We start from the raw sequence: 15,320 nt of genomic DNA, 5'->3' as shown, positions 1-15,320 counted from the left end.
AACAGTTTTTAGTACTGATTATATGCTAGGCACTAGGGACACAAGGGGAGAAGAAGACAAATTTCCATGACCTCTGGAATTATGTAATTTCCTTTGTCTCTGAAACCTTTCAACAAGGAAGCACTGTTTGCAATCTGCTGGAGACTCCCTGAGCTCCTGAGAACTAGATTTTTGACACTGGGGACCACACAGAAATATGAGCTACATTTGTAAGTAAAGGAAAATGGACTGAAGGCACCTGAGTGTTTGAGAAGATAGTTCTAGAGATATTTGGAATTTTAACACAAATTTTAGAAGCCTGGAAACTCGGAGTCTGCTGGCTAACCTTTGTTAACGACGTCAACGAGATATGCATGCAGTCAAATTGGATTCCCACTGGAGCCTGGAAACTTATTAGGAAGTTTCTTTCACTTTCTTACCTCCCCATTTCCCCCAAATCCTAACACTCCTGAATACCGCACATTCTAAGTTTCCCTTCTGAATGGAAATGTTCCCAAGCACCCCTGAAGAAATGAGGCCCCCCCACCCCCATGGATGGCTTGGTTAACCAAGGTTAAGATAGCAGTAGGATTCGTAAGCCTTTAACTCTATGGTATCATGCCATACAAGAAAGATTACAGTTGGTTCTCCTTTTTAGTGGCCCAGTGGAAGCCCTACTGTCATCTGTCGGGCAGGAATGAGTGGAGGAGAGGAAGAGGAAGGCAAGATTAATACTTCCGTGCAGTGTGTGAACTGCTTCTTGCTCTGACAGACCCTTACTAAGGGTGGGAAGGGGGAGTATTGGGTGACGCCTAGAGCTCCAAGTGAGGACTCCTGACTAAGGAGGCAGGTAACGCTGGATCTGGACCATCTGGAATGCTTTAAGCCTCGGTAGTGGGATTAAGGCAAGCTTAAAGAAAAGTAGAATGCTAGGCAAGGAGACAAATTCTGAAGGAGTATAGTGGATCCTGGAAGAGCTAAGAGAACAGGTCCTGGCTCCCACGTGAGTGTGCCCTCCCTTCCATGCCTCCACGAAGAGGTGAGCAGGCAAGCTACAAGAGGAGGAAGGCAATAATTTGAACCAAAAAAATAGTATCACCATGATGAAGATGGAAGTACATTATTTAAAACAAAACTTTCTGGACCCATGATAGTCAAACCCAAACACTGGTAGCTGAATCAAACAGAAGGTCACAGCTGAGACTTGAAATGTGACTTGGAAGATCAAATATAAGAAATCTCAATGCACAAGGCAAAAATACAGAGAAGGAAATCAAGAGTAAAAGATAGCTATGGAGGAAAAATCTAGGCAACCCACCTTGTTTTTTTTAAAACGACTGGCACCTGAGCTAACATCTGTTGCCAATCTTTTTTTTTCTTCTTCCCCTTCCTCCCAAAGCCCCCCAGGACATAGTTGTATATTCTAGTTGTGACTGCCTCTGGTTGTGTTATGTGGGACACCGCCTCAGCATGGTCTGACAAACGATGCCATGTCCACACCCAGGATCCGAACTGGCGAAACCCTGTGCCGCTGAAGCAGAGTACACGAACTTGACCACTTGGCTACGGGGCCGGCCGCTGACCTTGTTAACAATAAGAGTTCCTGTAAGTGGAAAAGAGAGACAGAGAGGGAAAGAAAATAATACTAACAGAAGAAAAAAGACCAGAGTCTGTACATTAACCAACTATCTGGGACTGTGTAACCCAGGAGAGAATTAAGATCTCTTGAGAAGGAACATGCTAGGAAAATTCTATTAACAGTCTAGAATTAAAAATATTAAACTATTTCAGCAAAAACTATCAGTTGGGGGCAGGAGTGAGAGGAGAGAAGTAAAAGTTTCTAGAGGGAACGGTGAGGGGTCAGATGCAATATAGATGGTCCTGGCAGAAGAAGGAGCTAACATTTTGTTTTCAAATTATGAAGAGATTAAGTCTCTTATTATGAAAGAATAAGAAAGGTAACCCATAAAGAAAAAATTACAGTGGAACTTTCAAATTAAGAGAAAAATATGGCATAGCAACTTGATCAAACCAGAATTACAGAAAAGAAATGAGAAGAAAAAAATAAAATCAACAATAATTATAAAGCAAGACCAAATACATAAAATTCAAGAATATCAGTCATTAGTCTAAATGTGAAATGAACTGTCTCCTTAAAAGAGGAGACAGACCGGGTGAAAACACCCACCACAAAACCAGCCATATGCTATGCGGAAGAAATAAAAGTAACAAAAGAGGGGCCAGCCAGTGGCGCAGCAGTTAAGTGCACATGTTCTGTTTTGGTGCCCCGGGGTTCGCCGGGGTCAGACACAACACCACTTGGCAAGCCATGCTGTGGTTGGCGTCCCACATATAAACTAGAGGAAGATGGGCACAGATGTTAGCTCAGGGCCTGTCTTTCTTGGCAAAAAGAGGAAGATTGGCAGCAGATGTTAGCTCAGGGCTAATCTTCCTCAAAAAAAAAAAAAATTAACAAAAGAAATGTTGAGAACAAAAGTACAGGCTAAGAGATACCAGGCTAGCGCAAACACAGAGAGAGTAGGCAAGACATATTAGTATCTGCTAAGGTGGGATTTAAGGTAAAAGTGTGATCAGGGCACAATTTACAACCAAGATGTAACATTCATAAGCCTGCATATACAAATAATTACAGCAGACAAATATATAAAGCAAAGATTAGGAAAAATACAAGGTGAACTTGACAAAAACACAATTCAAGTGGGAGACTTTAATAGCGTCTCTCAGAAATGGACACATTCAGTAAACACAATATGAACAAGAGTAGAGAAGGACTGAGTAATACAACCAATAACTTTGAATAGATAGAGAGAATCCTGAGTCAATACAATAAAGAAAAGTAAAGAAAATTTAAAATTTATCAGGGGCTGACCTGGTAGTGCAGTGGTTAAGTTCACCATGAACTCTGCTTTGGCAGCCTGGGTCACGGGTTTGGATCCAGGGTGTGGATCTACACACTGCTCACCAAGCCATGCTGTGGCAGTGTACCACATACAAAGTAGAGGAAGACTGGCACAGATGCCAGCTCAGTGACAATCTTCCTCAAGCCAAAAGAGGAAGATTGGCAACATACGTTAGCTCAGGGACAATCTTGCTCACCCTGCCCTCAAAACCCCTATCATATAACTGTTGTAAAGAAAATTTACACAAAATTTAAAAGAGATTTTTTACAGTTGCTGTTCTCAAGTCATAATCTGTTAAAACTACGGGGAAAAAGATAAAAAACAATTCCAGCATAACCCTTGGATCAAGGAGGTTAACAAAAGAAAACCACAAGTTATCTAGAAAGCAATGGAATGGAGACAAAAGAAAAATCTGTGTGGCACAGTGAAGGTTTCATAGACTCAGATGAGAATTTGGGTTTTACATATTTTCATTACTAAAGAACACTGAAGGAAATCCGGTTCCCACGAGGTTAAGAACTGAAGAAAATAACTCAATAGAAGGATAAATAAATTCAAAAGCTGGTTCTTTGAAACAAATTCCTCACAAGACCCATTCAGGAAAAAAGAGCAAACATAGAAAAGAAGGTATAATCACAGACACAGGAAACTACATGTATCAAGAGGGCCACAAACTTGAAAATCTGGAAGAAATGGATGATTTCCTAAATACTGTAAATTCTCAAAATGGAACCAAGAACTGGAAAACCTGACTAGAATACCACTGAACAGCTGAATAAAGATCTACCAATGAAAAAGGGACCACTACTGGACAGAATTAGAGCCGAATTCCACCCAACCCGGAAGAGGCAACACCAGCATCTCTTAAGCTACTACAGAAAAGGGGAAAGCACCCTAATGTATTCTATGAAGACTGCACAACTTTAATAACAAACCCAGATGGAGACCTAGGAAAGAAAGCAAACTAGCTAACTGTAGGTCGTTCTCACTCATGAATATTTAAATGCAAAAATTCTCAATGAAATGTTTGCCAGCAATTAGATTCCAGTAATGTACCAAAACCATCTATCGATACAAGACGTTACAACACATTAAAGGAGAAAACTGTCACAAATAGATGCTGAGGATCCACATAAAATTCGGCAACCAACTCTACTAAAAACCCTAAGTAAGGAAACTGCTTAAATATAATTCAGGGTATTTCCAAAAACCAATGATAAGTGTCTCTAAACAATGGAATGCTAAATCTATTTAAATTACAATCACTAATTAGGCAGGAATGCCCACTACTGCTGTAATTATTTTAAAACATGAAAAATTCTGAACATATACAAAAGCAGAACAAAACCTGCATGTACCACCCATCATCCAGCTTCAGTAATTATCAACTCAATGCCAACACTGTTTCAGATATCCCCTCAGCCTGTCCCTGTCCCTGAGTGTAAATGCTAGGTAACATTTCTAAAAATAAGGACTCTTAAAAATGACAAGCCATTTTTGTAAGGAAAATTAACAAGCGTTCTTTCGTACAATGAACTATGCAATCAGAATTCCTACTTCTCTAACTGTCTTTCTGTTGTTCATTTGCAGCAGGACCACCTTCAACTCGAGCACCCTGAGAGTGCTCACCCCTTACACTCTTCAGGACTGAGGGCGTTCCATGGAAGAAACGGGGGCCTTTCACTCCTCCTGTCCATTTCCTCCCACTTAAGATCTATCTTGACGCACACGTACGGGAAAACGGAGTAACACTATTAATGGAACAGGCTGTGAATTCTTCAAAGACATTTATTGCAACTTTTCATAAATTTTACCAAGTTTCTCGCCACATCCTATTTCTCTCACATTCAGTTTTTTTCTGAAATATAACTCAGATCCACTATGATTTTCTAACAACTTAAGTTTACTGAGTGTTGTAAAACGGAAGTTCAAAGAGGAATGAACTTCTGAAGTGCCTGGTTTTCAGCGAGAAAGCCTTGATCCAGAAACACAGACAGCCAAGCGCTGTGACTAATTTAACCCTCAGATGCAGCCCAATTAGATCCCCTACCTCAGAAATGTGGTCAAGTGAAAATTTTATTCTTTCAGGTTGTGCTCACTCTAGATGCCAAAATTTGTTTAAAAGGTGTTTCTCCTGGACCCATGGCTTCCTTCTTCCACAGAGCAATACTCCCAGCCCAATTCACATAGGAGAAACCAACTTTTTCCAAAGCAAAAACAGATGAAGAATAGACAGATAAACTGGATTCTTGGCAATATAAACTTGTTTGGCTGGTGGCATTTATATTAGAGAACTACCCATAACTACCATTCACTGACATGTTATTCTTGTATTTACATACATTATCCCAAGCCACAAAATGACCCTGCAATGTAGCACCCAAAGGTTCCCAATCCCTCATCCAGAGCCCGTGGGATGTTTTGGCAATCATTCTTTGGATTTGAGAAAGGTACATGTACAGTATACCACATAACGCCGCCAATGGCACCTGGGGCAGCACTCCACAATCAAATGCACTTTCTCTAATGACACGTATGACCTAATAGCACAAAGGAGGGTACATACAGATTATATATAAATGGGCTTCACCCCAATTCTCCGGCCAAATGAGTTTTGGTGTCCCCTTCTCTCTGGGAAAAAAACATCTTTTCCTTCTTCAGCAGTTTCTGTCTTTGGAGTGGGGCAAAAAAGGGAACCTGAATCACATTTATGAATAATGATAAAGGGAGGTCCCCCCATCCTCTCCCCTTTTCCCTAGGTTGCCATGCTGGTTCTAGAGCAGTCAGAATGCAAATCTGATTGAGAAGCCCTTGTTCTTCACACTGGGCTGCAGTGCTGGGTGAGAGATCAAGGTGGAAAATGGAAAAAAAAAATCAGGATAAGCTTTATGACCGACATCACTGCCAAGACGATAGAGCAGCACACACTACGAGTCAGGATGCTGGGTGGTGCAAAAAAAGTCTGAAGGGGAGCTACCAAAAACGAAAATAAGGACCCTCAAATTACAACCACCAAGAAACGCTTTCAAGACCCCTACATACCATTCTTTGTCTCTCCTTACAAAGGCAAGGCTGCTTTGCAACATTTATCTTGAGGCATCACAATGATTTGAGTCTACAAGAAACATTTGATAGCCTGCTATGTGCTTGTCACTGCACTGGGCAAAGGGTAAGGGTGACGAGATTCAGACACCCCTCCCCCGACAGGACTAAGGGTCTAGTGCACGACTACCACACAGCACGATCAAGGCTGACATCAGGCCAACACCTAAACTAGGCGAGTCGTGTACAGAACCGGGACCAGCAAGCGAAAGGCGGAGGGAAGGGGAAGTAACCGCGTTCCAGACGGAAGGAACGGTTGGGACCAAGGCCAAAAGCAGAAAGACCACAGCAGGCTGCACGGCAAGCTCATTGCGGTTTGGTCACGTGTCTTCTTGTGGGGAGGACAGACCAGGCCGGGTGGGACTGACGACAAAGGCCTGGCGGGTCCCGCGGCCGCGTGAGAACCGAGGCTGTGCTGAGCGCACCGGCAGCCGCAGGGCCGCGTCCTCACCTCCGGCCTTCAGGGCACCGGCGGGTCCTCCGCGGCTCCAGCCCTCCCATCTGGCCCTGCACGGGGCAGGGGCCGCGTCCCCGCCCGGCTCCATCCGCGGCCGGGCAGGGCCTGGGGAGCTAGCGCAGCGGCAGGACTGCTCGAGGCTTACTCTCTGCCAGGAGCTGGCGGGGAGGAAGGGCCCATGTCAGGGCAACAACACGATGGCCGCACGACGAAAACGCGCCCGACGGACGGGCCGCCACCCGCACTTTCCCTCCCCGACCACGACCGCCACCGCACGGCGGGCGCCCGAGGCCCATTATTGAGACAGCTCCACGTAATGCCCACGGGGTGGGCAGGGGCCACTCGAGTTCCCCCGAGACACGCCCCGCCGCCTCGCCCGCGCCAAAGCTCCCGGGGAGCGGGGACTCGAGGAGGGCTTGGGACCCCCGGCCGAGGAGGGTCGGGGTGGGCGGGGAAGATCGGAGAGCGCAAAGAGAGCGGGGAGACCCGGGGAAGGCCTGGGAGGGCCGAAGAGGGGCGGGTTGAGCGCGGCAGGGACAGAGCCCAACGGGGGATCGAGGAAGGCGGGAAGAGCGGGGGAGAACCGGGGATGAGTCGCGGAGAGCCGGAAAGAACCGGGAAAGGGTCGGAGAGAGCAGGAGAGAACCGGGGAGGGGTCGGGGAGAGCGGGGGAGAACCGGGGAGGGATCGCGGAGAGCCGGAGAGAATAGGGAAAGGGTAGGGGGGAGCCGGGGAGGGGTCGGGAAAAGCAGGAGAGAAGCGGGGAGGGGTCGGGGAGAGCGCGGGAGAAGCGGGGAGGGGTTGCGGAGAGCCGGAAAGAACCGGGAAAGGGTCGGGGAGAGCCGGGGAGGGGTCGGGGAGAGCAGGAGAGAACCGAGGAGGGGTAGGGGAGAGGGGGAGAACCGGGGAGGGGTCGGGCAAACGGGGGAGAACCGGGGAGGGGTCGGGGAGAGCGGGGGAGAGCCGGGGAGGGGTCGGGCAAACGGGGGAGAACCGGGGAGGGGTCGGGGAGAGCCGGGGAGGGGTCGGGCAAGCGGGAGAGAACCGGGGAGGGGTCGGGGAGAGCGGGGGAGAGCCGGGGAGGGGTCGGGCAAGCGGGAGAGAACCGGGGAGGGGTCGGGCAAGCGGGAGAGAACCGGGGAGGGGTCGGGGAGAGCGGGGGAGAGCCGGGGACGGGTCGGGGGGAGCAGGGGAGGGTTGGGGAGAGCGCAGGGGGCCGAGAAAGGCCGGGGATCCCGGCCGGCCGCCCCTCCCCCACCCTGCCGCCCCACCCCGTCCGCACGTCCCCGGAGCTGAGGGCCCACTGCCCCGAGTGGGCCCCCTACCCCTTCTGCGTCGGCCCACAGCTCGCGCCCCGCGCCGGCGGGTACCCACGGCGAGACACTCACCGCCCACGAGCCGAAGAACCAGACCCGACCGACCGCGCCGCGGACCCGCCCAGCGCCCGCCACCCGCTCGCGCCCCGCCCCGCCCCACGCGCGGATAGCGTCATCACGTCGCCCCGCCCCCTCGCCAACTCTTTCCTTGCCCCGGCGCGACCTGGCTTTCCTCCCCTCCCCAACCCGCCGGCTTGCGAGTGCGCAGGCGCAGGCTCGTCCGCGTTTTCCGCCTCTGCGCAGGCGCCGCGCCCCTCCCACGGCGGTTGGCCATATAGAGGCTGGGGGTGGGGGGGGGAGGTCAAGCGTAGCCTCTTCTCCTTTACCAAGATGGCGGCTTGCCCCTGTTTGGCCACAGTTCCTACCTTATGAGCTTGGTTTCCTTACGCTGATAAGAGTGTAACAGGTAATCTGAGTCTTCGCCTTGTGGGTAACTAGAGTGGGGGAAGGGCGTTTCTGTAGAAGGAACTAAGTGATTGCTGAGGAGAAGAGGCGGGCGGGGGGGGCAGCTGGCGGTAAGCGTGCGGGGCGACCGCGGGGAGGGGGAGCCTTGGCCTCCGGTCGCCTCCTCCAGGAAGATGGCGGCAGCACCGAGCAGGGAGCGGCGGAGCAGGGCTGGGGAGGGGACGGCGAGCGGCCGGGCGGGGTTGCTCTAGCCCGGGCTGCGGTCATCTCGGTGGTTGGGGGCCTCGCTCGATTGGCTGCCGTGGGTCACGTGGGCCGGCAGGCCCGTGCACGAACCATAGAGTTGGGCGCCCGTCCCCGGGGACGTGGCCTTCGTGCGCCTGGGGCCGGGGCCTGTGTCCGAGGGAGGGCGGGGCGGTGCGGCCCCTCGTGGTCGCGCGGTGAGATCTGGGGGCGCCCACGGCCCACCGCGGCGACGTGGCTTCGCACCGGAGGGCGACGGGCCCGGCGGGGCCTGAGCGGGGCGGGTGCGGGGTGTCCCGCCGGGCGGCCTGCAGGCCGGGCCGCGGTCCGCTACCCGCTGCGGGCCTGGTTAACCCCGACTGAGAGCAAACGCAGGAGTGACAGCATGGTGGTGTTTCTGACCCCGGAGCGCGTTGAGAGGGCGTTTTGTGAAAAGCGGCTAGGTCCTTGGGGCCAGCCACCAGATGTTCTCTCCCGTCCGACCTAGAGCAGGAGAGGGTCGGACTTTAGATGGGGTTTGGGTAGAATACCATGTAAAACCGAAAAAAAGGGGACCTAGGTATTGTTTATTAAACTGCTTACGGTCAAGTGAAGCATCCAAGAAATATAGATGAGTCCGAGTTTTCAGTAACAAGGGTGATTTGCCCTTTAGTTTTGGGTTTGTTCTGTATTCTCAGTTTCATAGCTCCCGTAAGCCGTCAGGCAATGACTTCACGTGTATTTGGTGTCTACTTAGGGACAGTCGGTCACTTTCTTGGCGGGTAACTTTCCTAAGGCTCTGTTAAGATAGGGTGTGTCACAATTAGGATTTGTTTGAGGCAGCTGGTAGTGCTGTACTACGAAGTAAACTGAATGTTTGTTTATGGAAGCAAAGCTGGGATAATGAAACATTGGATGAAACATAGTTCTTTGGTTTATATTTTGATTATTTGGGGACACTGAGTACTCCAAAGCTACATTCATTAAGTCTGTTTAATATTGGGATGCTTGGAAGCAGTATATTAAGTAGTTGAGAAGGTGTTAGGTAAAGAACGGCTTCCATCATTTGAATTCCCAGTTCTCTGGATCTGAAACATCAACCATCAACTTATCATGAAAGTTTTAGATTTGGGGAAAACTGAGCATACCCTGTCAAGTCTTGAGAGACAACATTTGAAAGCCAATTAAGTAATTTACAACAAGGATTAAATTTTCCTGTAACTGCCATTAGTTCCACCGTGTGCCAAGCACTGTTTGGGTGCCGGCCTCATCTTCTCTAATGAAGTTAACATCACCTGGGTAAATGTTCAGTGCATATGAGGAGAGACTTCCAAGATGCAGTCGGCCCACCTTCTTCGGCACCTCCAGGCGCAGCTGGATCCCTGTCACAGTGCCCTCTCCCATGGGCCAAACTGACTTCTCCGCGGCCTGATGGAAGAAGTTCTTCTTGAATCATCAAGATTTTTTTTCTTTGCTTTTGTTATTTGGGGCTTCTGGTTGTCTGACTTTGGCCTCATGACTTCACTTCTTTGACAGTGCAATTCACAAAACATTTATCGGAAATTGCTCTGTGCCAGACACTGTTAAGGGTTCTGGGGGTGCAAAGGTAAAAAGCATATAGATTTTTTTCCTTTTCCTCTAGCAGCTTATGGTCTAGTGGGGGGACTCACTTGTAAAAGAATAATTAGATTACAGTGTTTTAAGGGCAGTAATGGAAATATGTCCAAAGTATGGAGATAGGAAAGAGGAGGTGGTAATTGCCTAGTGGAAAGTCTTCACAAAGAATGTGGTTCTTGAACTGGGGTTTAGAGGATGAGTAAGAATGTTTCCAGGTGGAGTTGGCAGGATAGGGTGTTCTAGTCAGGAAGACTAGCTTGTTCAAAGGGAACACGTGACAGCTATAGCTGCTGGCATATACGGGCAAGAAGTTGAGAATTTGGTACACAGCTGACATCCCAAATGATGGAGGGCTTGGCTGAGAACCTGTTGTGAAGGACTTCCTGCCCTTCAGTCAGTCCTATCTAAGACACTCTGACTTGGATGGGATTTCAAGTGATTGCTCTCTCATTGAGTAATGACTTGTGATCTTTAGTCACAAGTGGGTCAGATAATTCTTCATTAACACTTCCCAACTGAAACTTATTTACCAAAAGGTCTTGAGCAGCAAACACGCTTTTTGAAGTACCACATGATATGTATATTTGGTACGGCCCCTTCAGCATCCATCCATCCATCCCACAGGGCTAGTGGTTATAGGAAGCCTTTTCCTTTTCTATTAAGAAATAACCAAGCTCCTGGAGCTGAGGGCATACAATGGAGAAAAGAAAGTCTTTTCAACAAATGGTGCTGGGAAACCTGGAAAGCCACATGTAAAAGAATGAAAATTGACCATTCTTTTTCACCATTCACTAAAATAAACTCAAAATGGATCAAAGACCTAAAGGTAAGACCAGAAACCATAAAACTTTTAGAAGAAAATGTAGGCAGTATACTCTTTGACATCAGTATTAAAAGGACCTTTTCGGACACCATGTCTCCTCAGACAAGGGAAACAATAGAAAGAATAAACAAATGGGACTTCATCAGACTAAAGAGCTTCTTCAAGGCAAAGGAAAACAGTATTGAACCAAAAAAACAACCCACTAACTGGGAAAAAATATTTGCAAGTCATACATCCGACAAAGGGTTAATATCTGTAATATATAAAGAACTCACACAACTCAACAACAAAAAATCAAACAACCTGATCAAAAAATGGGCAGGGGACATGAACAGACATTTCTCCAAAGAAGATATATGGATGGCCAATAGGCACGTGAAAAGATGTTCATCATCGCTGTGCATCAGGGAAATGCAAATCAAAACTACACTGAGATAGCACCTTACACCCATTAGAATGACAAAAATAACCAAAACAAATAGTAACAAACATTGGAGAGGTTGTGGAGAAAAAGGAACCCTCATACACTGTTGGTGGGAATGCAAACTCGTGCAGCCGCTATGGAAAACAGTATGTAGATTCCTCAAAAGATCAAAAATAGAACTACCATACGATCCAGCTATCCCACTACTGGGTGTCTATCCAAAGAGCTTGAAATCAGCAATTCCAAAAGTCCCGTGCACCCCAATGTTCACTGCAGCATTATTTACAATAGCCAAGACGTAGAAACAACCTAAGTGCCCATCAACTGATGATTGGATAAAGAAGAGGTGGTATATATGTACAGAGGAATACTTCTCAGCTGTAAAAAATAACAAAATCGTCCCATTTGCAACAACATGGATGGACCTTGAGGGAATTATGTTAAGTGAAGTAAGCCAGATGGAGAAGGACAATCTCTGTATGACTCCACTCGTATGAGGAATTTAAAAAATGCATACAAAGAGCAGATTAGTGGCTACCTGGGGAAAGGTGGGGTGGGGGGTGGGCACAAAGGGTGAAGGGGTGCACCTACAACACAACTGACAGACAATAATGTACAACTGAAATTTCACAAGATTGTAACCTATCATTAACTCAATAAAAATTTAAAAAAAAAAAACAAAGAAATAACCAAGCTCCTGGAAGAAACATAGTACACCGCTGAATTCTCATTTGCCAAATTATGGCAGCAAAAAGTCTAAGATGTGTGTTTAAAAGTTTTTGACCAAATAGAAAAGCAATCAGAGACCCTTAATGTATCAGAATGCCTTTTCCCTTAAATTATAACAGCACTACAGCATTCAACATTTGAAAACCAAGAAAAGTACTAACCTCTTTTCACATACATAACATTTAAAAAATTGATTATACAGTTTGTTTTGGGGTAAAGCAAGATTTTTTTTTTTTGTATTTCTAAAATCAGAAACATTTTGGAAGTGATATCCCTAGGAAGCTGTTGTTCACCAGGCACGCTAAAGTTCCTCGAATGTGGTTAAGGATGAGCTAGATATGTTCCAGACGGATCTGGGCATCCTGTCACATTAGTTATCTTATTGATGCTTGCTGTTAATTTGGGAACAATACATTGAACCTGCATACTTTCCCTTAATCCTTTTTATTGGCCTGCATATGAATTTTAAAGTTAAAATTTTCATTTCAAGTCAAAGTTATATCTTTATGTAGTTTACAAAAGATCAAATAAATCTAGAAAGGCTCATAAGGAAAAACTATGGATTTTCTTCTCCCAGTCACGTTTCCTCCCCTGCAGAACACCCACATTTTCCTCTTCGCTGATTCCTGTGGTCTTTCCCTCTAACTCTAAACACATATGTGCTTGACTCGCTCACATATTGCTCTTCTCTCGCCTCTCTCACACTTTGCCTCTTCACCTGACCCTGAGAGTAGATGTGAAGTTTCTAGCTTTCTTTTAGCCTCTGCCTTCTCTTTGCAGACAAGTGCGTGGCTGCCCAGAGCAGGTGCATCTTTCATTCGGCTAGTTCAGTATTTAGTCTTTATACTGTGACTGCGTACTACCATTCACAGCTAGGCCAAATGGTGTGATGGGATTACATTTTCTTTCCTGGATGAGTTTTTGTTTTCCCTGAAGTTCTTATGAGTCTTGTTTTTGTTTCTTTGCTTAGTTTTCTATGTATTTGTCACTAAAATTCAACCCCAAATTCGCTAGTTGTCTAGATCTCTCTTCAAGAAATTCAGTCCTTTTCATCTGATGAAGTTCATTATTTATTAATCTCATCTTGAATAAATCTCTCCCAGGCCTCCAACCTGCTGGAATCTCCCTGCAGATCTCACCTCCCCTTTTGTGTTGGGTCCTCGGTTTCCTGGAACCTATATCTTTCTCTTTCTTGATTTTTAAAAAATTTTAACTCATTTTAATGGAGCACTTCTTCAAGAAGTTGTCTTGGAAAAGATGTGTGGGAGGTCAAGTTTTGAGAACCTGTGTGTCTGACAGTCTCTGGTTCTGCCCTCAATGAGAGTTTGGACACTGTTTTGCTACCCCATCTTCCACTGTTATTGTTGAAGTCTTCCGTCATTCGGATTCTTGAGCCTTTATATGTGACCATGTTTTTCTTCTTTGAAGCTTGAAGGATTTTCTCTCTGTGAAATTCAAAACAGCTAGTACAGTGATGTCCCTTGGAGTCTGTTTTCATCTACCGTCTTGCCTACACTTTGGGCCCCTTTATTTGGAAACTCTTATTCTTCAACTTTGGGCATTTTTCTTAATTTATTGCTTTGATTTCTTCCCATTCACTTTGTCTGTCTAGAATTCAACTATTGGACCTTCTGGATCGACACTCTGATTTTCTTATATTTTCCATTTTCTTTCTGGAAGACATTCTCAACTTTATCTTCTAGCCTTTCTATTGAGTTTTTCTCATTTTATTTACAGGAACTTTCTCTTGTTCTCTCTATTCCTATTTTATAACCTGTTTTTGTTTCATGGATATAGTATCTCCTCTTATCTGAGGACATTAGTGAGTTTTAAAGTTTTCTTTTCCCTGAAGTCACTGTTTGCTTCAGACTGCTTTTTGGTTTTTTCTTTGGGGGTTTTGGCTTTCATGTCAGAGCCTTTTCTGGGCTAGCTGGTGATGTTTGTGTGCCTGCTCGTATGTCAGAGGGCTTCTGAGCCTGTGGTTGGGGCTTGCTGACTGTGACATTCACATCAGAGGCAGCTGGCTGGGCCATTTCCTTACAGCATCCTGTCAGCTTCTTTGGGTCTCTTTGGATTCTCCAGAAAAATACCTTCCAGCTTCTTGTCTGGCTGCCTGTGTTCAGGGGGCCAAGTGAGGAGAGAAGGCTACAGTCTTAGCAGTAACTGTGAAAGAACGAACGTCCCATCTTCAGAATGGTTTCCTCCCCTCTACTGTAACTCGTCTTCACCGTCCAAAGATTGCTTCCCTTTCCAGAGGAGAAAAACCACAGCTTTTGGTCAGGGCATGAGAGGCAAAAAGGTCCTTTTTAAGAGTATTTTCTCATCACTTTTGCCTATGTGCCCTTTAGTGATGTTATTTTTAACTTACAACTCAGTTTTACTTAAGTTCATAGTTTCTTCTGTTCTTTGCTCCTCCTTTGTAGCCTAGCTGTGGATTTTGCTTTGTCTTAAATGTATGCTGGAACACCCTGGTAGAGAAGGGGACAGAGATTGCCAATAGGTTGGTCTCCACAGTTAAGAAATTCAAATGGCCAGTAAGCAAAGCCAGATTTTGGTTTCACTGATAATCAAAGAATTGACATTAAGATCATATTTCCCCTACAGATTGGGAAAAATAAACATGACAGTTTTAGTTATCGAGAGTGAGGGGGACGGGTATATGCGGATGTTCTGGAGTGTAAGGAGTTTCCTTAGGAGGGTAATTTTGCTTTGGCAACGCCTATGCATGCATCCCCTGTAATCATATAATTTTATTTCTAGGAATTTATCCTATGGAGGTACAGGCTCAAGTGAGCAGAGGATGTTCTTTTCTTTTTTTAAAAATTAAGCTTTTTACTTTATAGATTCACATGCAGCTGTAAGAGAGAACTCTTGTATGCTTTATCTGTTCCTCCAATCGTAAAATCTTAAAAACTTACCACAACCAAGATATTGACATTGATAGAGTCAAGATACAGAACATTTCTATCACCACAAGTATCCCTCATGGTGCCATTTTATAGATACACTCGCTTCCCTCCTGCCCCTACCTCCTTCTAATCCATTTTCCATTTTTATAATTTTGCCATTTCAATAATATTTTTTATGTATGGTATCATATACTATGTAACTTGCTGGGATTGGCCTTTTTTAAAAAATCTTGTATTGAGGTCATATTGGCTTTTGACACTGTAAATTTCAGGTGTACATTATTATATTTCAATTTCTTTATAGGTTGCATCCTGTTCACCAACAGTCTAGTTTTTATCCATCACCATACACATGT

General features: G+C 46.0%; 2 protein-coding genes across 10 annotated transcripts in view; one reads left to right on the top strand and one right to left on the bottom strand.

The window, feature by feature from the left end:
• SEPTIN2 (septin 2) overlaps nt 1-8,844 on the bottom strand; it is a 35,430-nt gene extending 26,586 nt beyond the window's left edge. The window contains exons 1-3 of one of the 8 annotated variants that reach the window (XM_070270747.1): nt 7,785-7,854; nt 6,454-6,617; nt 5,943-6,015 (exon numbers count right to left, since the gene is read on the bottom strand). In XM_070270747.1, the coding sequence (XP_070126848.1) occupies nt 5,943-5,945 (3 nt within the window). In that variant the 5' untranslated portion in view covers nt 5,946-6,015; nt 6,454-6,617; nt 7,785-7,854. Of the gene's footprint in view, nt 1-5,942; nt 6,016-6,453; nt 6,838-7,784; nt 8,013-8,200 lie in introns of those variants that run through there. The other 7 variants (XM_070270746.1, XM_070270745.1, XM_070270742.1 and 4 more) reach the window with 7 other exon arrangements.
• HDLBP (high density lipoprotein binding protein) overlaps nt 7,947-15,320 on the top strand; it is a 75,714-nt gene continuing 68,340 nt past the window's right edge. Inside the window, exon 1 of one of the 2 annotated variants that reach the window (XM_023644070.2) lies at nt 7,947-8,241. The gene's annotated coding sequence lies outside the window, so the exon portion shown is untranslated. The remainder of the gene's footprint in view (nt 8,242-15,320) is intronic. The other variant, XM_070270731.1, reaches the window with a different exon arrangement.

This window comes from Equus caballus, chromosome 6 (assembly GCF_041296265.1).
Source record: "Equus caballus isolate H_3958 breed thoroughbred chromosome 6, TB-T2T, whole genome shotgun sequence".
Taxonomy (NCBI): Eukaryota; Metazoa; Chordata; class Mammalia; order Perissodactyla; family Equidae; genus Equus; species Equus caballus.
This window is presented reverse-complemented; position numbering and strand designations above follow the sequence as displayed.